This window comes from Diadema antillarum, unplaced genomic scaffold (assembly GCF_040938485.1).
Source record: "Diadema antillarum isolate AM-2024a unplaced genomic scaffold, OU_Dant_1.0 scf00000003, whole genome shotgun sequence".
In the NCBI taxonomy this organism is placed as follows: Eukaryota; Metazoa; Echinodermata; class Echinoidea; order Diadematoida; family Diadematidae; genus Diadema; species Diadema antillarum.
Window position 1 is genome coordinate 3,544,967 of NW_027270892.1, and position 26,472 is coordinate 3,571,438.

The 26,472-nt window shown below is 38.4% G+C and overlaps 1 protein-coding gene across 1 annotated transcript in view; it reads right to left on the minus strand.

The window, feature by feature from the left end:
* LOC139736030 (pirin-like) overlaps nucleotides 1–26,472 on the minus strand; it is a 74,238-nt gene that overhangs the window by 27,185 nt on the left and 20,581 nt on the right. The window contains exon 4 of the mRNA XM_071646811.1: nucleotides 14,193–14,259. Within this exon, the coding sequence (XP_071502912.1) occupies nucleotides 14,193–14,259 (67 nt within the window). The remainder of the gene's footprint in view (nucleotides 1–14,192; nucleotides 14,260–26,472) is intronic.

The window sequence follows — 26,472 nt, forward strand, 5'->3', positions numbered from 1 at the left end:
TGCGATGATTTGGGGATGTTTGGGGATGTTAAAATGTCTGAAGGTAAGCAATTTGGAAGGAAATTTGATGTAATGTATGTTAATCATGTTGGAAGTAATATGTAATTCATGTGTGTTTGTGTAGGAGTTCTCAAGGAGTTGGGAATCCCCCTTTCCTCCCGTAATTATTATAAAAAAAAAAAAAAATCACGGCGAGAATGCGTCCGTATAATAGAGAGATCCGGATAAAGGAAGGCCGGATAAGAGAGGTTCAACTGTACCTTGCAAAAAGTACTACACATATTTTTTGCCAATTCTTAACTGCTCTCTATTATGATCTCAGAATGTGCCAGATACTAAACTCAGACCCAATTTAGACACTGTTACTTTACCTTTTCATTGCAATTTAATTTTTGGAATTCTAGTCCTAAAAAAAATGGGGGAAAAAAGAAAGAAATCACACAGCATGTACAATGCTAGTACACAGTATGAAAAACTAGAAATGTTGCTATGGCGACTGATGCCTCCGCCATAATGCATGATTCTCCCAATAGGTGTATAGTACAATGTCTTCACAATGTTTGATGACAGTTTCACAGAACTGGCAAAATACTGAAATGACAGGTTTGTCAGAAACATCTTGAATGTTCACTTTCCTTGAACTAGGTTTGCTATAATTGTCCAGGAGTGCAGGTACAAGTATTTGGGGAATTGATGATTTTTACTTGACTCCTGACCGACCCTTCTATAAGTTAATGCATTGAGTAATTTTCAAGATATGAAGAAAGAGTGTAATTACAGTATAAAATAGATTTTTTTTTGCATTTAAACCTGGCCTTTGACCCTTACCATATGACCTTTGACCTTCAGACTAAAAATTTCAAAGAGAATCTCCATTAGGTAATACATGTACATATATTAAGTTTTAAAAATAATAATGCAAGCATTACATCTATATACTAGTATATGAGGGAAATAGTAAAATTTTGAGGAGCTGACCTTGACCTTTGACCCCCTGACTATTGACCCATGACCCCTAAATTCCCTAGATAATCCCTGCCAGTCAGTACATGCATATGTACCAAGTTCCATGAAGATACATCGAACCATTTGCAAGAAAAGTGAAATTGTAACATTTTCACCTGACCTTTGACCTTTTGATCTTTGACCTTATGACATGGAACTCTCTGGATAATCTCTAGACAGTAGTACATGTCTACACTAAGTTTCAAGAAAACACCTTCTGGCATTGCATGAATATGGGGGAAACAGCAACATTTTTAGCATTTGACCTTGACCTTTTGAACTTTGACCTCTTTCCGATGTCACTAAAATTTATTCAACTAATTGACCCATCATACATCATCCTTAGACCAAGTATGGTGAAAGTTGCTTCATCCAGTTTGGAGTTATCACGTAAACAGATTAATTTTAGGATTTGACCTTGCTCTTTGACCTTTGACCTCAGTCCTATTTCACTCAAAAATTAATCAAGTAATTGTCCCATCATACATAATCCTCGGACAAAGTTTGGTGAAATTTGCTTGATCCAGTCTTGAGTTATCGCATAAACGGATACAATTTCATGATTTGACCTTGACCTATGACCTTTGACCTTTGGCCAATTTCACCCAAACTCTAATCAAGTAATTGCCCCATCATACTTTATACTTGGACCAAGTTTGGTAATATTCCAATGAATATTACTCAAGTTATCGCGTAAACGAATGCGGACGGACGTACGTATGGACGTACGGACGGACGGACAACCCGAAAACATGCCTCCGGCACCACTTCGTGGCAGAGGCATAAAAAGTAACAATATACTGCAAGAGTATGGCCCTAACAAGAATACATGTATTATGATATGTATTCCTAATCTTCTGTAAGCATAAGACTCTCTCCATCCTGTTCACTTTTGGGCTTTCATCTTTGTAGTGAATGCTGATATAAGTGCATATATCAGCGTTAAATCCAGAATAGTCGCACAACAAAGGCTCAACAGAGAACAGAGGCAACTGGGAGAATATGAAATGTTTTTACAATCCTTAAAGCAAATGAAACCCAAGCAAACATTCTTCTTCTTAATTCTCCCCTACTTTTCTTCTGGTCTTTCTGTCTTTGCCAAGGTCATAAGATCAAATCAGAGATAAGAGACACTAGGCACATGAATTTGTGTCATGAGTCTTTACAGCCGTAGCTCTGCAGTTAACATTGAGTGGGATGTCACAGGAAAATACGTCAAAACAAATAAACAAATAACACACACACACAGAAACATACTCTTCATTTGACCTTGCCCAACCCTCTGATAATCATCTATTAAAGTTTATCGCAACTGACAAACTGAGTATATATATCAGCCTTGAGGAAGTGTTTCAAGTACTGCTTATGTTAGATGGGCAATCTATCATATCCCATCTTAAAAGGCGTGTATTAATAGTCCTCCGGGGGAAAAAAAAATTGTTTTCCCTCAAAGAACTTTTTTTTTTCCCTCAATGCACATTGTACATGTTCTTGGGGCTGTGTTCATTCCTTAGTGGCCATCTAGAATACATTACTTCAATTTTCACTCAAAGGACACATTCTTTTCTCAGAATACATTTCTTTCTAAAACTTAATTGGAACTTTACATCTTTCTATAGTAGTCTACAAAAAGGACTAAACCAAAGAACTACAATGTAAATCTCCATTTCTTTAAGCAAATGTCCTATTCATGTCATAATCTAAGTACTTTGCTTCTTGTGTTTTTTTTTTTTTTTTTTTTTGGGGGGGGGGGTAGGGCAATAGATTTCAAAGAGACTAGACATCAAAGTCACCATCTCTCCACCAATCAAATGAATGGTTCATGTCGAAACTATTGAAACACAAGAACTCGCCTGTATGTTGTGGCTGCCAAGTAAAGCTATCAAAAGGGCAGTTTTACAACATCAACATCTTTGGGCATTATTTCCCAAAAGATCTAGTAACCAGTTCATTTTATTCACCTGCTCATAATCGATACATGATCAGAATCAGAGTTCGGATGGATGAGTTGTTGCCATTTCAAGTGAACTTCAAGTAAGCTGTCTGGTTGTTGAGATTAAGTTTTATTGAGGTATCAAAAAGTTTATTATATGCAACAGTATTAGCAACACAGTCCACTGCCTACAAATTCAAACAGGGTGATTAAAAATAGGAGAGGCTTTATGCAGGTGTGAAAAAAAAATGTACTTATCTCTTAGCCCATCATAGATTCCACTGGTCTCTCCTATTCCCAAAGTGCATGCACTTAGACTAAGATCTCTTAGCCCATCATATATTCCACTGGTCTCTCCTATTCCCAAAGTGCATGCATTTAGACTAAGAATTTCACATCTAAGCATGCCAGAAATGTGTCATGCCTGTTCATGAAAGGAAGCTTCTTTACAGCTGATGATGTACTTTATTAGTAAATGCACCGTCCTGATGGCAGAACTGTTCACGCATTCACACACAACACACACTCTCCCTCTTCTTGATGTACTCGCCCCCTTTTACACTTATAGATATTTTCTTCAGTCTTTTTGCTTTTGTAGATACTTTGGGCAACGATGGTAATGCATTTGATGTTCACAAGACAATCCCACAGCGATGGCCTGCTATCTCTATCATGCCAAGTTCACATACAATTGTAGCTTATAGTGGTGGCTTACAGCATAGTGACTTACACTCTTTATAAGACCCTTACAAATCTACAGTGTATGTGGGTTACCATACTATTGATGGCAATAATTTCCTCAATGGTTATGCACAAACCCATTTAGATTTAGATTGTCTGAGAGACATGTATGGCTAAACTAAAAATCTGATAGTACTGTAATTCTTCTCCAACTTTTTAAACTAAAAAATCAAATAGGTTTCTGTGTCGAGTTTTTGTGACTTGTCCTTCCCCCTGGCAATAATATGGCAGTAAATAGTAATGGTATTTGAAAGCAATGGCCATTTATATTACAGGAGTGAAGTAAAAATCTAGTACTTTGGAAATCTACATGCACATTCAACTCATATGATCATTTTATAATTTAAATCCATGTAGGACGTGGTATCTTATCTCTAATCTCTTCCCTTTTATAGATGGAACAGCTTGTCCACATAGCAACAACAAACACATGTAAACTTTCCAGAGATGTGTGCAATATCGGAAAAGAAGAAAGAAAGGAAAGGAAAGAAAGGAATATTGTTTGAAATCAGTGAACCTAATCGTTCCACCTCGGGCAAGAAGAAAGCACTCTCTATCATTTCATTTACTCTGCATGATCCAAGGTTTACAGGACATGCACCCACCTGCCACTGGCTTTCTGCATGGCATGTTGTCGGCGACATAGATATGCCATTCTTCAATGATCGGGATGAAACTGATAACGTTAAGCTTTGAGCAAAAGATGACTTTATAGTGCCTTTAGGAAGAAAAGGGAAAGCACCTCGAAAAAAGAAAAGGTGTTCGGTGAACAGAACAAATACCTTTCTATAGTTTTACAATTACTAATGGTTGAAAGCCATTGATGTAGAGAGATACGAAAGAATATGAAGGAGACCACCAGATGATTTTCAGATTTTTACATTTGAGCAACTATAAATTAGTTATATCGAGTACAGACTTTCAGAATTTATGATAACTGGGATGAAGAATAAGAATATTTTCAAAATTTAGAACAAACTGCAATGAACAAGGATGATGACATGGCAGAGTCACCATAAGAATGCATGAGTTGGGGCTCAAGGAAGCAAAACAAAAGAAGGCATGCACAAATCTATACATTGAGTTGTCGATTTATGTACTACATGATGTGAAATTATAAAAATCGTCTGGAATGCTCCTTTAAGAGCACAGTCTTGGAAAATCAAAATTTGTAGGAAAGCGTAAAACAAAATATCAATGAATAGTAATTCACTGATTGATTAAAATGATGAAAATGCACACAGAGATAAAAGATAAAAGGTATATAAAGAGAAGAACAAAGGATAACACTGGAAAACATGAACTGATCTCGAACAAAACAATGATATAAGAAAGCTTTAATACTGAAACACTGAGAGATGAGTGGACTGAGAAAGGGAGATAGATAAGGAATGACAACACATCAGAAGCATAGAGCTGAAAGATATGTTAGTACACATTTATTTTTATTTTGATATGATTCTATTTCTGCATTCCTTTTTTCATACAAGAGTATAACACAAAGTCCATGGAACAAAGTTTGAATAATGTCTGAACAGAGGAAATACAAGGAAACAGGTAAATGACTGACTTCAATGTACATCATTCTTTTTCTTGATGATACAAAATAAGGAGGAGCAGGCATCATTTTATGTACAGAATATGTGTTTAATGTTTGTTATCATTTCAATTCTTCTCATAATTTAATTATGTATTTTATTTTGTAATACTCTCAAGAAAAACAAAAACAGACAGAGAAGAAAACACAAGCAAGAGGAGAGAAAGGAATATAGAATGTTGAAAGAAGCAAAGCAGGAGAAAAAATTGAAAAGTTTACGATAAAGAACAAAACAATACTACATTTGTCAGTAGGAGAAACATGGTAATCAGAAAGTAGTTTAAATAATTAATCAGAACTAAGAAAGAAATTGTATATGAATAAATATGAATACAAATACACATAAACTACAGATATGAATAAGAATGAATATGCACGAGAATGGAAATCAGATTGATGATGGATAAGTTGAGATCAAAGAGATGATATGCCAAGCAAATGACATCGATTTGATGACATTTGTAGGCTGGGCAGTTGGGAGTAACAGGAGGAGGAAAGTGTGTAAGACTTCATCATCTCAAGCTGATAATATCAGCAAAGTGAAAGTGAAATGGTCTGGACTGCTGACAAATATGAGGTCTGGGAATGCAATCAAAGGGCACAAGTGAAAGTGTTAGTGTGTGCTGTCGTGTATATATATACAGTGTGTGTGTGTGTGTGTGTGTGTGTGTGTGTGTGTGTGTGTGTGTGATTGCAAGTGAGAGGAAATGAAAGTATCTGTGTGTAAATGGGGGGGGGGTGGGAGAGGTAGGAAATATCCTTTCTTTGTTGCTGTCCCCATGCTCTTCAGGCCCCGGCAAGCTGGGTTCCAGCCCAACAATGAAATATTCTATTTCCAATGGCATGACTATCTCCAGCCAAATCTATTTCACACATTGCTGTACAGTGGACCAGCCCCTCTGGCACCAGAGGGTGTCAGGGCATATATATAGGGTGTCAAAAGAGCACGTACAGAAAGTGCTGACACACAAAGATTACATTACCCCAGTGCATCATCACAAACATTTTTTATCACCATCATTTTCCCCAATTACTGCCTCACTGCTTCAAAGAAACTCAATTTTATGCTCCGCATTGGGAAATAATGGCGACCGTTGCATGAGGAAATGATAGAAAAGTAGTGCACAATACGAAGCCAATTACTTCTGAACTTCAGAAATGTCTATGACATAAATCAGACTGTGTATTCAGTGGCTCTCAAAGTACATTTTGTAATATATGCTATTTGTTTAACATGATAAATGAGACCATTTTCTTTTTCTTGTGCAATGTTTCTAAAGAGGTTTGAAAGCTTGCTTTTTTCCTCAAGGTTCTTACTCAATTCAAGCATCTTTATCTCTATTTTTTTTCTTGTTGCAACAATGCCTGCATTCACGACAAGAGTGCATCTACATTGTCACTCTTGTTGCATTTCAGGCACTTTGACGATGTTAGGTCAAAATCTGAACTTCATTCTGTTAAAAGCCTTAACATCTACTCTTGCCCAATACAAGACCTGGGATGTCATCACTTACTGTAACAGTCCCAGGGGCATCACTGCAATAAGCCTTGTTAAAGGGACACGGCAGTGTGATGATTGCCGCCGTCTTCTTTTTACAGATTGACGACGCAAAGTTTGTAAACTGTCAAAGTAGATCGCAAGTGTGCATTGCACACGCTCTTATTTTGTACATGTTCAATAGTCCTTCAATATTCGCTGAATACAATGTAGGTACATAGTGTATGTATGGTACAGTGTATGTGCATGTTGGACTGGACCAGTGAATATTGATCTTATGTAGATCGAAATGTAGTCTTACACCAGTTTACTGCAGCATTTTAATGTGGCTAGCTAGCAAGCAAACTTTGTCTGCGAAGGACCCGTATGTAGGTGGTTCATTTGTACATATAGAACCAGCCAGGAACAGTGGCCGAATCAAGAGATGAACTGAGATTTGCATTATTTCAATGCAATCACCCTACCAATCTGTTTCACTTGGACATTCGGGATATGGCAGATGCATAAGAGCGGGTCTATGCAATAGCGCCCTCTTAAATTCTGCATCCAATTCCCTTTAAGTAGAAGTGCTTCTTTGGCTCTCAACTGATATCTTATTCAAGATGCCAATTTTATTATTTTTTTGTTAATCCACCCTATAGACTGCTCCGTATCTAATGATTGATTCCCATACCCTCTACTTGTCAATTCAAGACTGAGCACCCTGTCATATAGCCCCCCCCCCCCCCCCCCCCCCCCCCATCTTCACCAATGCAGGCAGTTTCCACGCAGGGTGACTCACGCAATGGAATCAGCCTTGATACAGAGTCATCGCTCACACAGTAATGACTTGAATCAAAGTGTAATGCACCAATAATTTGGGGCAAAGATTCATTGGTGTGGTAATGGTGTTAAGGGCATTTTTCTTGTTGCTTCTACATCCTGCCCAGTTCTGAAATCTTACAGATTCTACAAAATCTTCTATGTTTGCATTGAAAAAGAAAGTAAATAGCATATATAGTCCGGCAGCCAAAAGCCATTTTTTGACCGAAGTACTTTTTCTCTGATATAGTTTTTTTCTCTGTTGATCATTCATCTTTGGGGTCTCTTCAATGATATTCAGGTGGGTGTGGAGCTCTCACCCTTGGGCAATTTTAATTATTCAAAATGGCGTCCAACATGGCCGCCACACAGCCCTCAAACTAGGAAAATGTATGTAATCATGTGTTTTAAGTGCTACTATACCAATGTTTGGATTGGAGCATTTGTCCAAAAGTCCAACAACTTGAATAAGATATTTTTGAAATTTGTTGCAAGACAGTTGCTATGGTAAACATTGAATAATTAGCTTAAAATCCCTAAAATGCACAATATGATTATAAAATGATATGGAATCGGGTTTGTGTGTGTGATTGTTGCATGAGGGACATGTTGACCTGAATGTTTGGCAGAAAATCATACAAACTATTTTACTTAAAGGACCTGAGTAGATGGTTGCCATGGATACTTGCTCTTTGGCTGGTTGCAGACATGATATTTAACATACGAATGTATAGTCCTGGAATGTCTCAGAATGTATATGAGTAACCTGTGTATATAGGAAGCTTATCAATCTGTACAAGAAACTGACTACATCGTTGCCTTGGGAACTTGCCTTTTTCTTGTTGTTATACATGTTACCATGAGAGTATCATCTGAAGAGACAATTGCCTACGATGTCTTGAAACATCATAAAATTCTATACATTAAAGAAAATCCTATGATATCAAGTAGAAGAGAGGACAGTTGAGCCACTTTTTCTATTTTTGGATATGTTTCCTAATCAATCCTTGCTCACAACAAGTGTCTGTTACCAAACTGAAGTAAAACTATAAACCTGTCTTGTAGCTATAAAAATTTCTTATACTGTTCTAGGTCATTGCCTAATTTAAAAAACTTACTTTAAAAAAATAAATGTCAACACTCTGCAGTGTAAGGAGAGTTGAGCCATGTCTTGAGGAGAGTTGGGCCACCTTTAGAAGACATGTGCTACTTGTTTGAGAGTCAAACCACGATGTCAAACCATAAAGATTAGATTAAAAAATCGGCTTACAAGTAGCCAGAAATAAATCTTAGCTTAAGCCCCCGTTCCACTATCACGATTTGGACCCCGATCTGTCCCGATCTAGCAGATCGGGAGAGAGCGGCAAAAGCGTACGGGGATCGGAAGCATCGTAGCAGCAGCGTGTGGAGGTCGGGGTTGGAGCGGGCAGTTTTTCAGATCGGGAAGAAATTTTGAACCGGTTCAAAATTTCTTCCCGATCTCCCCGATCAAAATTGACATATTTTTAATCGTACGGCAAGCGGGGAGAGCGTAGTGACAGCGTAAACGCAGCGGGGAGAGCGTAATGACGACGTAAACGCAGCGGGAAGAGCGTAACAAGGTCTTTCTGAGCGTAGTAACATCGGCACAAGAACGGGAAGCAATTTTAGCTGTAATTTTCGAAGAAGAAGAAGAGATGAAGAAAAAGAAGAGAAGAAAGCAGCGAAGCAGCTACCCAAAAGGCGAAGAAAGAGAGACTGCACGTGATGCTGAAAGAGGAGGAAGAGGACATAGCAGAATTTTGAAGAATATGAAATCATCTACAACTGGAGGAAGACGGACTATAAAAGCAAGGACATCAAGAAAAATCCTTCGAAAAATCAGCACGTCTTTGTTTATACAATGCATTGCTGCAAAAGAACCGTGAGTTGAGGAGGCTCTTCAAGTTCAAGTTCAAGTTGATTTATTTCACTTCACGTCTTCCAACAAACAAATAATAAAAAATACAAAGAAACGCTCATATACACAGACGTCATGAAATCAGTACCACAATGCGATGAACAGAATAACATTGTAAAAGAGATACAGGCAAATCATCAACAGAGATACAAATAACAGTTACGTCACTGTGGTAAATGCATACAAAATATTGCTGGAAATGGAGGGGACTGCTAAAAAGCAGAGCTTGTAGTATCAGAATGCAGTCCCCTCATAGAGAAAAATATATAATTGCAAAAAACAACAACAACAAATTTCCCTAAGTGGTAGCAAAAAAAAAGACAGACAGAGTAATACACACATACATGCACACATACGGACGCACATTAACAAACACATGGCGGCTCTCTTGTAAGGAAAAAATTGATGAGAGGATAGAAAAGATATAGTAGTGAAGAAGGTAGTAAGTCCGAGGTGGACAACGGGGGGGGGGGGGGGGGGGGGGGGGGGGGGGGGGAGGGGAGGGGAGAGGAGAGGGAAATGGTGGGTCATAACCAGGGCACTGGAGGCACAGAAGCACGGGCTCGCTGATGAAGAAAGAGTAGTGAGAATAACGAAGCAACAACAACTTTGAAAATCAAAAGTAAAAAAAGAAGAATGAATCTTCGAGGTCCACAGTATATTTCTTCGGTTCTGCATGCTAATAAGTTGACTGACTGCTGACCCACAGTCGAATCGGGGTATATCGGGGCACATCGGGCACTTTTCAGCTCTCTGAACGGGGAAAGAGCGTGATAAGATCGTATAGATCGTTCAGAGCGTAGATACAGCGTGCATTGATCGGATAACATCGGCAACATCGCACTAACAGCGTAGCTACATCGTTCTAAAGCGTACCGGCAGCGGCATAGATCGCAATGTCTAATTCCCGATCATCGTAGTAAGAGCGTAGCAAGCACTTGGTAGTCGTAACTGCAGCGTACTTAGAGCGTTCTAACATCGTACTGTGTCCAGATCGGCTCAGGTTTTACCTGATCCTTCCCGACCTGAGAAAATTGTCAAATCGTAGCGAGAACGGCATAGTAGAACGGGGGCTTTACAAAATCGATTTTATCCTAAATTCAAGCATAGAAAGATATGAAAATTTAAGAAGTTCAAACACTCATAATGCACTTTATTCTTAAACATCCTTTATAAGAACCACTCATATCGGGGCTGGCGCTATGTTTTAAAAGTGAGGCGGCCCAGTTTATATTTCTGGTGCCACTTCTGGGTTTTACTAACAAGCAAAAAAAAAGGGGGGGGGAGGGCTTAACTATCATTTTCTGATGCTACTTCCAGGGTTAATAGGCTGAATCAGCTGACAAGAAAAAAAAAGGAGAGGGGGTCTTATCCCACTTTTCTTGTGCCTCTTAAGTATAAAAAAAGTGTGGGGATCCTAATGGTAAGACCCTATATATTCCTATGTATCATGCTCATCCCTAGTTTGCGTCGGCTTTGTGTATTACAGTGAAAAGTAAAGTTTTGCGTAATGATATTTTGCAATGGAACTTCTTCAAGTTTGAGGGAGAAAGGTTTGCAGTGACACCATGTGTATGTAGTCCTTAATCGCATCGTTGCTTGGCAGAAGAGACTAGAAAGAGGAGAATTGAAGAGGGAAGCGACACATGGGGATAGTAAGGAGGGAAAAAGTGAAGAGCGGGGGATAGTAATGGGTCGGAAGTTGAAGTTGTACAAGTGGAGACTGTAGAGAAGGGAACAGAGAGAGTGGTAAGGAAGAATAGAGTGAGAATCAAGTAAGATATTTAAGATTCTTTAAGTTTGCTCATCCCCTCCCTATGTCTTAGATACTATAATCCCTCGCATAATGAAGCAAAGTAAAAATAAGCTACTCATCAGAACTGGAACCTGAATCTTAAAAACAAACATGACCTAATTTAGAAATCTACATGTACTACAGAAATGAAACAAGAAAAGTAAGTCATGATATGTTATTTTTTTTACAGAAAATTATAACAATTACATATTTTCTTTTTCAGAGTGTTTTTGCCTTAGTACACTTGTATAATATCAACTTCGGTTAAATTAATATGCATGACTCATGAATAAAAACTACAGGCAAGTACAGTAAGATAATTAACAAAAATCATGAAACAAACTGGATTATTTCATTCTCGAGGATTGTAGTTTATTACGAACAATGTATGTAACGATGTCAATGTCATGAATGTGAAAGTTATTTCATTATACCCTTCACCTTGTACCACATAGGAAGTCTCATTTTGAAATGTTGTTTTCACATAACACTTAATGAACGATTTTGAGGACACTTACGCAGGTTGTAATATTGCAATGTATGTTCCAATAATTTGACAAAACCATGAAATTATTTCACATTGTGTGATTTTATTTATATTACAACTGAAACTGAAAAATGAAACCATGCACATCCCAGCTAACAGTCAGTTTATCCACCAATAAGTATTACACAAAGATGTTAGTCTCTTGCCATCTAACTTTAATAGTGTCAAACAATTTTGTTGCAATGCATTGATGTATGCATGTTATGGGACTGTCCTTGAAAGTGACATTGAGCAGTTACCATGGCAACCAGGACATATCAACTTCATATAACAGAGGGAGGTACCGGTATGTGTAACCAATATAGGCATATGTGCAATAAAGACCTGAAATATGATATGTCACATTTTCACATCATTGCTATACTGCAGTTCAATCCTTCGGCACTTATTCACAATTGAATTCAAGTCTAGGTTGCTATGGCAACTATATATATAAATAAAGGCTAGATTAATGGTTACTTCATTTAGACTTTCTTTGTAAGGGGTATGCAGGTAATTGATATTTTGTGCACGTCGCACAAATAACAAGCATACTTTTCTAACTTTTTTTTTTTAGGTTTGTTCCAAACATTTGATGGTTACCATGGCAACCAGATTCTGCTCAACTAAAGACATTATACTAATATTACTGGTCTTTTAGATAAGTGTTCTAATTGAAATACTAGTGTTTTAGAGACATTTTCCTGGCTTTTAGGCTTCATGGCGGCCATTTTGGACGTCATTTTGAATAATTAAAATTGCCCAAGGGTGAGAGCTCCACACCCACCTGAATATCATTGTAGAGACCCCAAAGATGAATTATCAACAAAGAAAAAAACTATATCGAAGAAAAAGTACTTAGCCCCCTCGGCTGCCGGACTAATACATATTTTTTTTTTTATTTGGTGGAAATGATACTCTCTTACATGTTTTTTTTTTAATTTTTTAATTTTCTTGCAAATTGGAGTTCGTTTCAAAATGGATGTATTTCCTTTGGCGCTATGACACAGTACTTTGGCATTTACGAATAATTCATTTAAAATTCTTGTGCACTGCATTCATGTGGTTAAAAACTATCTTTGCCTCTAGCATACCACCTTTTCTTCATCTACAATTATGCAGAAGTCCAAACAGGCTCAAACATGAACAGATGAAAAGGAACAAGTTTTGACACAACACCTGAAATCTGAAAGAGTAGGGCAGTTGGGGTCAGGGGTGAGGGGGTAGGGGGTTGAAAAAGAGTTGAGATGAAGGAACTATGACACGCAATTCCGGGTTCATCCCTTGTTTTTGATCGATTTTGTTTGTATAACACACAAATTTATGCATTCCATATGATCTTTGCAGTTAGACAAATCTGAAAGATTGCACGAATGCAGTATATCATGATCAGGCAAAAAAGACAAAACAGAACAAAAAAGCTATGAAACTAAATCCAAGCATCACCCATAGGGGTCATATTTGCGTGCTACATTATCTGCCTACCACACACAATGTTCGTGCACTGCCGATTTAAACCGTCCTATTATATACTTTCTTCATCTTCTCTGCTTACTAGTCACACTGTTTACCCAGAGAATGGCAGAAAAGGGAGGGGTGGGGGGGGGGAGAGGGAGGGAAACAGAGAGACAGACAGACAGACAGACAGACACACACACACACACACACACAGAGGGAGAGAGAGATAAATCACAATGTGTCTACTCATGTAGCCCCCCTTTGACTTGCTCTGACCTTTGGTCCTGTTGTCATTCCTCACATTGACTTTCATATTTGCCCACCAGGGGTGGCCCGCCTTTCTGTTCCCCTTTCCACATTCATGCCATCTCACACTCAGTGCTCTCTTGCAGGTGGCCTAGATACATAATCATAAATCTGGACATATATACAATGTAAATGCAAACTATACCAACATTGTGTGTGTGTGTGGGGGGGGGGGGGGGGGAGGTGATTGGAATAAGAAGTAGGTGCTGGGGTTCAGATGGAGCTGTTGAGAATCACTGACTACGATGTGTACTTAAGTAGTTTGATCAATGGGGCTCATAAACATTCAGCTGAAAGTGTTGCGAGGTGTAAGCCTGAACTGAGTAATTGTATCATTGTAGGCAAGAAGGAGGGAATTGAAGGAGATTACATCCGGCTACTGGGGTGTCGTGTTTGTGAGAGCATTCTGGCCCCGATATCGGGCAATTCGCACCACCGTTCTCTGCTAACCTGGTTTGGGCACGTGGGCAAATAGAGCAAGATATATTTGCCAGGAAGTGACTTTGCAAATATGAGAAAAGGTGGGGCAGTTGGGGGCGGGGCAGGGGAGGGATGTTATTCCATTCGATATATGGTAGTATCCACCAACTCACCTTCTCTTGCTACCGGATCATTCAAGGGCTGCCCTGCGACAAGCACAAAGCGGCAGACTTCAGCATTCTATATGATTAAAATCAAGGGGTGCACAGACAAGGACATTGCATGAGAGAACAACTGGGATTTATCCATGTGGAATGGCATAGAACATATCAGAAACAGAGAAGATATGACAAAAAAAATAACAGCTCCACTGTGTGGAACTCTGGCATTCTCTTATCTGATAAAACTGTGTCTCAAGCAACATTTTTAACATTCTGTTACATTACTATTGTGAAAGGAATGAATATGAGATGATGGAACGAGACAAATATTGAATGCATATATTTTGGAATTTGGAATGCTTGCTTGAAAACGTGCGACTATCTATGTTTGATCATATTCGTTATGGAAAAAGAATAAAGATAACAAAAAAATGTCAGAAATATACACTACCCAAAAAAAAGGCCTATGATGTATGAAGCTACAGCACATCTACTAATAACTTCTATCAGTAGTTCACATAGGAAGTTGGATGCATAAACTTTTAGTAGATCAAGAGGAAAGACATGAATATCGAGCCAAAAAAGAAACCCAAAGAAAACAATAATAAATTCCATATCCCAAACCACAGAGTAATAAACAGGAAACATACATTAAAACCACACAATAGTGCAAGGACATCATGCTAAAACAAACAAATAAACTATGTGTAGCTAGGTTTAATCATGTCCCTATAAAGACTATCCTATGGTATACATCTCATGTCACACGTACAAGGTTTACAAGGAGCTCTGAAATGGAGACCTCATCCCCTTCATTTCAAGAGAGAACCAAAAACATTTTTGTTCTTGTGTTTTCTTTCAATTGTGGCTCTTTCATAAAATGGAGCAACATCAAGAAGGAGGTCTCACCTTGATCAGACACTTTGGAGTGCCACTGTGTGACAGACAAGGCGCATTAAAAGACTCCATTATTTTCATCACTATCATCATCATTAAATGTCATACAGAGATGGTATATGAAAAAAGAAATAAATCTTGGGATGTGAAATATTGTGAGGAAAATGTAATCAGCAAACAAAGCCCAAATCATGACTTCAACCAGGTTCCATCAAAATGTCAGTGGTGTTTATGGCAAAAGAGGGACACCTTGTTCCACGCAATGCTTTGATGCTGTTAATACTCCTCAAGCGTGCATCAGGCACAAGTCTCCTAATTATCAACTCCAATTGGACAATTGGGGACTTAGGTGGCATTTATTGAACTTGCAATTGATCGGACGGTTTGAGAAAATTGAGAGAAGGGAGCCTCAAGCAAAAAATTGAGTGTTGACTTCAAGTACAGAAATTGATTTTTCTCAAGGACCCGGCCATTCAAGCTCCTTTGTAGGCAAATTATTGAACTTCTCGAGACCACACCGCAGTTATTGATGTCCTGAAATTAGCCCCATCTTGTCAAACAAGCATCTTAGTGGTGTATTCATCCCTTAGAGCCCATCGTACACAGTAGGCAGTCCTGTACTGTGGAGTCTTCAATGTGCGGGATGGGGCAGTTGAAAGAATGAAAGAGAAAATAGCCAAAGCACTTAGTGAAATAACAAACAAACAGACAGTTGTCCTAATACTTCCAATTGGGGTTGCGGTGGTTGACCTCTCAATTAGGTGGCCAGTCATTCAAAGAGCAAATCCACCGTTGCTAATCAATTAGTGGACTGCAGTAACAGAAATGCTCGTGATCTAAAGTACCTAAAAATCTGTGGTCAGTAGTGGTAGCTGTCCAAATGATGTTGCTACACAATCTGCGGAGAAGATTGTCCTTAAGTGCGCCCTCACCCCTTGCCATTGTCACTCCGTTCTCTCCTTTATCATTCACAGATAAATTTCTTTGGGAGGAAAGGAGATTTAAATCCCTTAAATCCTCATTTAGGGATTGAAGAGTAGCCAACAGTTTGAATTCAAGAATCAAACGCTCCTCTTTTTTTTCAAAGTTTTTCTTTGAAAGGGACTGTTATGTGTGTGGGATATATGTTCTGTCGCATCGCACAAACCAAAAAAACAAGAAAGTTTAGAATCATAAGCATGTATTTCATATTTCCTTTCTTTAACATGTTTCAGTCACATGTTTGTGGTTGTTCACATCTTCCCACAATCTCAACTACAGTTACTGTTATTACACATGATATGAGCCATATTATCACATCAAATTTTGGAAAAGAAAGAAAGAAAGTGATTCATTTCACTTTCAATTTCAGGAAGGTTTGGCATTCAAATCAATCACAGAATGCTGCCAACTCATCATCATCCTTTTCCATAGACCAATCAGTCCCCAACATTTAGCACAACTGAAAGGGGAAATTGGACAGGTTCCTATCCCTATCAACCTACTTTTGGCATTACCTCAAAGAAAGCAAAGTGCAATTTACATTTTTACAAATACTTCTCATCACATCAAAAGCCAACATATACCATGGACCTCTCTAAATTGGATAAACTCCGAATGGGCCGCATTATCTCTGAGAGCATTATGCCCTGCTATACAGGCTATTCACAATCTACAGCAGTATGTACATTCACTTGGTGATATCGGAAAAGCAGCAAGTGTTCCAAATGGACAACGAATACCACCACAAATAATCAGTACTTTGCCATGCCTTCATCACTGTTTTTCAAATTACTACATATCACCATATATGCAGTTTGGGTTCTCTGTATTTTCCTGTTGTTATTGTTGTTGGCATACTATGCCATTACCCTGGCAAAGAGCAATGTAACTCCTGATGCTCTCAATTGTCAAATCTCTCCCAAGGTGTCATCAACTGAAGATAATTAACCCTTTGCATTTAAGATACTATAATTCCTCTACTGACTTTACAAATAGCACACCTTAACCCAGCAGTCAATGGGTTATACTGTCACCGAAGGAATGCACCGCAATTCAGAGCATTTGGTGCACCAACAGATAATTGCTGCAAATTGTGTGGACTTCGAGCAATCTATTAATCCGTCTTTAGTTGTGGTAGTGAAACTTTTATCGCCAACTCCTATTCAGTGGGAAAGCTCAACATATTTTGTGGCAAACACAGACATACTCAAACACGCACACACATACAGAGTGAGAAAACGGGTTGCTAAATTTCACGAAAGGGGAAGCAAAATTAAAGGGATGGTGAAGTTTTGGTTGAGATGTGGATTTGGGGTTTTAACTCTTTGTGAGATAATTAGAAACCACTTCAATGAAATATCTAAGAGCATACAATTCCAAGAGGCATTAAAAGTTTGTTTGATGAAAATTGGTTTTGGAATGGCTGAGACATCTGAAAACAGAAATAGAAACTGGTCCTAATAACAGGTGGGTCCCACCTTTTATTAGGACCACTTGAGTTTGGGATATCTCAGCTATCACCAATTTTCTTCAAATAAATTTTGAATTCTTCAAAGAATTGTATGCTCTTAAGCATTTCATAATAGAGTCTAGGTGGTTTCTAATTATCTCCCAAAGAGTTAAAACCTGAATCCACATCTCAACCAAAACTGTACCATCCCTTTAAGACCTTCAGTCTATTCCTGCCGTAAAGTGTGAATAAAATGATATTGTAGCATTTAGGTGCCATTTCTGGTTAATTAGTCCCTTTCATGATATAGCGACCGACACCGCTGTGAATGACCCAAGGAATGCAAATTGGATCAAAGCCACATTTTACATGCACATATGCACACCTACAGTATGCAACAGTAAGTAGGCATACCAAACTTACTGTGCTTCAGAACCTCATTACACAGGTACACAAGCTACTTTGCATGGTGTTAATGTTTGTTTAAAAGCATACTTTATGCATACACCATCCAAGCAAAAGACCACAGTCTTAGAAGTGAACATCATCCTTGATTAAGACTTAATAGGTACAAGGGGGGGGGGGGGAATCTGTTATTATCTGAAAACACATGAAAGTCACTCTATTTTCAAGATTTAGGATACAAGACAGGGAGTACTATTACAGCTGCAGCGTCGCTATACACACAGACATTTGCCATCACTGTCTGGTTCAAAAAGTAAAGCAGTGCTGCTTTCAAACCCAAATTTTCCCTAAATGCTCTGTCATTTTTTTTTCTTGAAGTTTCACCAGCTTTTTCTGTATCATGGCTTTTTTTCAACAGACCTATTGCCAGGTGTGACTGTAGTTATCATGTCCTTCTTGCTAGATTGACTTATTGTGTTCTGAAAACAAAAACCAAAAGAAAAAACAAAGCAAAGCAAAACAAAACAAAATGCCAACAACCAACAATGCAACTGAGCAATATTTTCAGAACTGGCGTGCTAGTAATGAAGGTCTGTCAACAAGAGTTCCACATCCAGCAACCCTGCATCAAGTCACTGCGGACTTGACCTCAACTCTTACAAGAATGTCCTCACTCTCACTAATACCTACTACACAGTAAACACACCCTTTCCTCATTCTTCATTTTCACTGCAGTGCTTCCATACCAAGACTTATTGATGAGGTTTCATCTATCTCATTTACTTGCAGCAATAGAGACAGTACCTGTATCAGAATTGGACATGGACAAACAGAAGAGGGAGCTGTTCAAATATATTTCCACAGCCTCTCCAACTATGGCAGGAGATTAAAGTGGCACTTCAAGAGGGGTGGTATAGCTTTGGTTGAGGTGGGGATTTAGACTTGAACTTTTTTGTATGATAATTAGAAACCACTTACAATGTACATGAAATATTGAAGAGCATGCAATTCTAAGAGGAATTCAAAGTTTATTTGACGAAAATCGGCTTTGAAACGGCAGAGATATCTAAAAATAAAGTGAAACAAAGCAGTCCCAACAAAAGGTGGGTCCCACCTTTTATTAGGACCTCTTTAATTTTGGATATCTCAGCCATTTCAAAACCAATTTTTATTAAATAAACTTTGAATAACTCTTAAAATTGTATGCTCTTTAAACTTTCATATAAGTGGTTTCTAATCACCTTGGAAAGAGTTAAAGCCTGAATCCCCATCTCAACCAAACTACACCATCCCTTTCACTCACTGAAGACAAGTCCCTGGGATACTCGGGCTGGGGTCTATGGAAAATGCATATTGTAGCAAAATCAACTTGTCTTCAATGGGTTAACCAGTTGGGGATGGAAGATTTTGCTACGACACGCATAACATAACACATTAACAATTGAGAGGCATGAGTAAGGTGCACCTATTTTGCGTTTGTTTTAGTCCATGGACTACGTTTGAACCATGGATTTGAATGAAAAAAACAACAACAACCTTTGAGAATTCCGGTCAAAAGGCCTACAGTCTTAACCTGTTGAGGACGGTTTGATTTTGCTACAACACGTATTTCCCATCGATGCTTGCCAGAGTATACTCGGGACTCGTCCTCAACGAGTTAAAGGCATAATTCACCATTTGCAGATGTAACAAAAACCCAGCATTAGTGCTTTAAAATAGTTCTAAAATATGAGTCAGGGATAGAAACAATCACTGCAAAAATTTGAATCAGTATAATTGATGTTAAGTATTGTTAAATATACAAAGTGTGAACAATAGTTATAATAAAAATGTTTCCAGACTAAACCGTCTACAGTTAGGTTTATTGAGAAAAATCAGTTATCTCCTTATATTTTAGGCCTTATCGTGAAAATTTTATATGATAAAATGTTTTGTGGTACAACAGACATACACATATGCATTAAATGTCATATCTTGAAATTTTTTAAAATCACTTTTCCCAAAGGTAAACAGGACCTTTAAAGTTGATATTGCAATACCCATTCTGTTACAAAATCGCAGCATATAACATGGAAATGGGGTTAACGTTTCTGATTAAGACGTACAAGTGTATCAAATATATCAAGGAAGGGGAGGGGAGGGGCTGCCCTTTTAGCACAATTGCTACAAATATGACAAATGTCTGTTTGGGTGATCCAAATTCAAAAGGTGAAATCGGATGATGCAAGTCGAGGATAAATCACTTAGGCCGTCTTTATTGATGTCAATCCTCACCACTGACCTTGGCCTGTAATCTCCCGGCTTTTCTCCATCTAACAAACTCAAGAAAAGAAGAATAAAAAAATGATCTTGTCCCTAGATGTAAAGACTGTTACCAATCCATCTCAGTTAGGCCCATTAGGCATACAAAAGACAATAGAAGACTCTCAAAGCTGCATTTGTGCTGTCTGCATCGTGCAAGACATTATAAGGGAAATGGCAAATCCAATCTAGATCACCTGCAAAGAAAGCTGGGCTATGGTCTGGAGGACCACAGGGATGCAACGGGATGATCTACGACATCAGCAAATGAACAACAAATACAAAATAGCGGTCAATTATTGCTAATTTGTGTGGGGTTTGGGGTAAACAAAGGAGGGACACGATACTGGAATGCTGACAGTGGCGTACGGAGACACAAAGTGAAGGTTGGTCTGGTTCGACAAAGAGAGTTCAGCAAGAGATCGGGGCTTGTTCACCAACATTCATCCATCTTGTCTTTGGCATGCTGTCGGAGCGGGCCTCGAGCTTGTCACGTTTGACGGATGCCCGACGCCCGCCGTACACGTCCATTACAGCAAACGCCATTGTCTTCGGAACAGCCTCCTCAATGCATGTTTGTGCAATCAGTACAAATCGTGGCGGGGAGCTATCGCACCTCGGGCAAGGAAATCGAGTCCTCTTTTGTCACTTTTCCCCATTGGAAACTTGACCAAAGTGGTTACAGAAGCCAAATGTATATATTCACTGTATTCTAACAAAAGATGCAGGCTAACTAATATCCACTGTCACTTCCAAACATGCAAAAAAGAAAAATGCAGTTAATAAGTCTGAGAGGTGATACAGCTAAAAGCCACAATTATTCTTGCCAGTTTCCTTTTGTATAGGTTACTGCAGGGTAAAATTGTTCAGTCATCTAACCACAGGACTGGTGTGTTTTCGGGGGGGGGGGGGGGATTGTGTAAAAGCCCCTCAATTTATGATTAAGTCAAGGCTTCACAAAATGTAGCCTTACAAACACAAAGTATATAAAAAAACATCCACTCTCTAGATCAAACATGTGCTGACTGCACTCCCCTTAAACCAATAACTGAATCCAAAAGAAAATTTCTGCTATATTATACTTGGGGGAACAATGTTTGAAACTCCAAAATTTCTTGCAAATTGATTTGACATGGGAAATAATATCTGCTGGAGGACGATCTCTGAAGAAACGCTTTCATTTCTGCTGAGACAAACAGAGAAAAGAAATTAAGAAATGATGAAAGAAGGGACAGGCTATTTAAAGAAAAATACAAAATTTTGATTTATGTGGATAGGCCTACACTGTAAATGTACATTGTATTGTAGCTGATGTGCACTGCTGCAACTGCGGTGCCAAATGTGATTTCATTGAGCTGCATGCTAATGACGATTTCATTTTCTTTCAGCATCCTATGACTTAAGCCTGCTGCTACAGGTACTTGTCCTTAACCTTTGCTACACCATACTGATGGTGCCAAACTACATTTGGCTCATTTTACCCGAAACGACTTTTACGTAGAGGTCAGTATTGGGTCTTGACTGTCTAGCACCTGACTAATATGACTCAAATACTGAATGCTGTACTACTAGACAAAACTTGTTACACAGAAAAAAAAATACACCAGTTATAAGATACTACATTTTGTAGTCATATACCATTGTTTCTTCTTATTCTCCTCCTCCTCCTCCCCACTGAATTTACCACAAATTATCAACTGCAGAGTCTCTCAAACTAACTCTAACTCATAGTAATAAGGTTTCCTTTCCATCTGATAATCTCAAACATATTGAATTGAATTGAATTGAATTGAATTGAATTGAATTGAATTGAATTGAATTGAATTGAATTGAATTGAATTGAATTGAATTGAATATTGCATCACTCCATACCAGACTAGGTACATGAGCTGATCGTTGTGTGCACTAGGTTCCTCAGCTCCCATCACAGAGATTTCCCGCTATCCATAACCTCATGGTCAAAATCTACCATGCTTCATCAAACCAAAACAAAACAAAAAGCAAAACTCATTATGATTTTGAGACAATCAATTCACATCTTAATAAAACAAAGAACTGATTGCCTAAAGAACAGTTTGAGAAACACTGATAATGTTCCTTCATCTTTATTTTTATGGTAAAGGATGCTTGTACAGTGTAGCAAAATGATAAGCATGCATCATGAAAATTGCTAGGTGTTTTTTTTTTTCTTGCCATAACTTGAACAGCACTGCCATATGGATATTGAGGCTCTGTGCAGTGGCAATAAGGTTATCACTATTATGCTTCTTGAACTGTCTGTACATGCAGTTACAGCACACAAGAATCACATGACATTAAAGGCATAATTTACCATTTGCATATGAAACAAAAACCCAGCATTAGTGCTTCAAAATAGTTCTAAAATGTGAGTTTTTAGGGATAGAAACAACCAATGTAAAAATCTGAACTAGTATGATCGATGTTAAGTATTGTTAGATATATAAAATGTGAACAATAGTTATGATAAAAATGTTTCCAGACTAAACCATCTACAGTTATGGTTTAAGGAGAAAAATAGTGATATTTCCTTATATTTTAGGCTTTATGGCACAAATTTTACATGATAGGATGTTTTGTGATACAAGTGACCTACACATGAGCATCATAAGTGGTATCTTGAACATTTTTAAAATCATTGCTCCCAAAGGTAAACAGGATCTTTAAGCTGCACATTACAGCCAGACTTCACAACACTCTTCAGCTCCTGAACCATGTTATACATGCAAAAGCATCGTCTACATGAACTTGAAGTTTATGATTGATGGTGTGTGTGTGTGTGTGTGTGTGTGTGTGTGTGTGTGTGTGTGTGTGTGTATGTGCGCACATGAGAGTGTTGTACATGTACCGTAGGTGCATGCATGGATGAAAAGTACAGATGTTGTAAGGTCGAAGTCTGGTGGGAAAAATGCAATATCCCACAGCAAGGGAAAATATTCAGAAATAAAAAGTAAAAGGGGCTCGAAGTTGTATTAACCTGTGATTGAGCCGCCCCCATTGTTGTGGTTGTATTACTCTGTTGTTACTCACAATTATGCTGCTGAACGGAAACTTGTCCAGATTTGTAAAGAAATGGCAGAAAATGTCGGATTATAAACCCAGAGGTTTATAAAGCACTCCTTAGGGTGAGAGATATATATTACACCAAACAATGTGTTTTTACATTGTGCATTGGCGCACTTTTGAACTCTTTGTAGCAGGTACTGTTTATATACAAAACACCAACGGCACCTTTGGAAAGTAGTTTTGATAATAACACCATTTGCAGGCACATGATTGCACGATCATATTTATCAGAAAGAATAACATTTATATAGCATTTAAATTAAAGGAGTCGTCACTACAGAAGAAAATGGAAAAACACGAACCTGTGATTTATATATCTGCTTGGAAAAAAACCCAACATGATTGTACTTTAATGCTAAAAAAACACAGTACTCACATGCCTAGTCAATGAAATGCAATGTTATCTAGACGTACTATCACTGAGAAAACTGAACACTCTCACCTAATCTGCATACCACCGGTCACGGGTAATTAATAGCATTCATACACACACCCCTAAATGGCAAAAATCATTTCCTTTGATCAAATTAATAGGGAAACCAAAAAATGTAAGAAACAGCAAAAATAAGTGTCTTTCTAAGTATTGTGACAAATGAGAAGTAGAGGTGATCACACTGTGGCACAGTTAAACGGAGACACTTCAAATTTAAGATTGCAGGCAACAGATAAAGCAGAATGATTTAAACGCAAATTCAACTCTCAAATGTTTGACTGTTCTGTTCAAATTCTGAGGGATATGTCAGGTTTTCATAGTTTCGTTGAACTCCTCCATCTACTGCAATTCTCTCTTGCAATGTTTCTGCATATGTGGTACAACTTTCAATTTGTCATATACTTTTCAATTACTTCTCTCTCTCTCTCTACACTGTAATTTGTAGTTAACCCGTTTAGGATTAGTCCCGGGTATACTTGGGCAGGTGTCTACAGGAAATGCATGTTGTGCAGCAAAATCAGTCCGTCCTCGACGGGTTAATTAAGGATCAAAGTATAGACATCAAAAGTTTGATGGTAGCATAGACATGCCTGTCCCCACCTAAGACCAACAATTCTAGTGAAGCATTCTCCCTCCTTTTTTTCAATGTATGGACAAGACCTGTGAAGCGCCTGAGGCCATGGAGCTCGCCTGCATCCGATGGTTATCAAAGATCGCTAGACAACTTCTCCTTTCCCCTCCCCATATCCTTCACGCTGAGATCGAGGGGGAAAAGAAAAAAATATATGCCAGCTCTGGGGAGCGATGCCTTGATGATCCCGCTGTATGATGTGCACTCTGTGCTCTGGGTCACTGGAAAAGAATTCGGCGGAGTCTCCTAAACCCCCCTTTTCCCCGCAATTCTTCATTCTTTCTTCAGCTATTTGCGCAGATAATTGTACAATTTCGGGGTTCGGTGCAAGTGCCACGAATGTACCGTCCACGGGGCCCCCATGGAACCGGAAGTAGATAATATTTTCGAACCACTGTTGTGTCACGCATTCTTCAGTTTTGCATGTACATCCCTTTTCTTGTCCATCCTACCCGAAAATTGATTTTGACATGTAAACATCTCCCAAACAAAATTCAGACAATACGCAGGAAAAGGAACGTTTCATAGCCTGACCTGGTTTGCAATTCATCAGGTGTATCTGTTCATAACAAATGCCACATTTGCCCTTTGTTGTTGCTTCTTTTTTTTTTTGGGGGGGGGGGGGGTCTGGAAAGAGTATACAGTAAAACTCAAAATTTTTGTGAGCATTTTAAATTCATACATATCTTCAGAGTTGAAATTTGCAAAATTAAAACGCACATGAAAGTTCTTGTCTACACTATAATGCATAGAACGCCAGTGGCAATTCACGAAAAATGTCATGCTGAGAAAAAGGCCTCCAGCTCCAAATCGTGAAAATTTCATGCCCGGAATATTTCTTGCTTTACAGTAATTTGCTTTATAACATATTACTTTAGGGGAGAAAATGTAGCTCATTAGGATTGACAGGAGCAGTGCACTGGCTCATTACAGGTACAGGATGTGGCACCATTGTGTAACACATTATAAAGGACTTTATATAAAAATAGAGCATGACAGAATAAAAGTGAAGGAGAAAGAGAGAGAGAGAAAAAAAAAAAGAAGAAATCAAAATGTGTGAGGGGGATTTCACACAAGTGTTTCAAATCTTTGTGAAGCATTGGATAAGCCTCCTGGGCTGTCAGCAATGGTGACAAGCTTTCCAGGATCAAGGCATCAATAAAGAGCAATAAACAATTAATCTGGGATCATAACAAATCTCTGTAAATAAAAAACTACGCCCAGATCCCGCATTAAATGCTCGATAAGGCTACTACTGGCTTTTTTGGAGGGGGAGAAGATCACCAGTCGCTTTGGTTTAAATTCAATCCATAACTTCAGTCTTAGTGATGTCGGTCATGTCAAGCCAACATTATCAGAGCCAACTGGAAGTCCTCACAGTCTAGTGGGGTCTCACCATCTTTGTCTTATTACCCCTCTTTGGTAGCGATGCTTGGATGAAGAAAAAAATATGTCAATTTCCCAGTTTTTTCAGTGTATATTTTTAGCTTGTTTTCAGAGCAGGGCTTACCTCCAGAATATGGATCCTCTTTAAAGGACAAGTCCACCTTCATATACATACGGATTGAGAGAATGCAGCAATATTAGTGGTACACATCAGTGAAAGTTTGAGGAAAATTGGACAATCCGTTCAAAAGTTACGAATATTTTAAGTATCTGCGCAGTCACTGCTGGAAGAGAAGACTACTACAGTGTATGATGTCACATGCGTACAACTATATAAGGAAAATAAAAAGAGAATTTAACAAAACTTTACTTTTTGAATAAAGTGCACATTTCTTCGACTTGCTACTGACGCATGTTAAGGGTAATATTATTCCCCCTGCCTTCTGAAAGAGAAAAGTCGAGAGTTCTTTTGTTATGCGAGAAAAATGGAAATATGTTGAATTTTCTTTATTCTTTCTTTATATCGTTGTACTCTTGTGACATCACAAGCTATAGTAGTCTTCTCATCCAGCCGTGACTGAGCAGAAACTTCGAAAATTCATAACTTTTTAACGGATTGTCCGATTATGCTCAAACTCTCACTGATGTGTTCTACTAATATTGCTGCATTCACTCAACCCACATGTCTATGAAGGTGAACTTGTCCTTTAAGAATGACCCACAA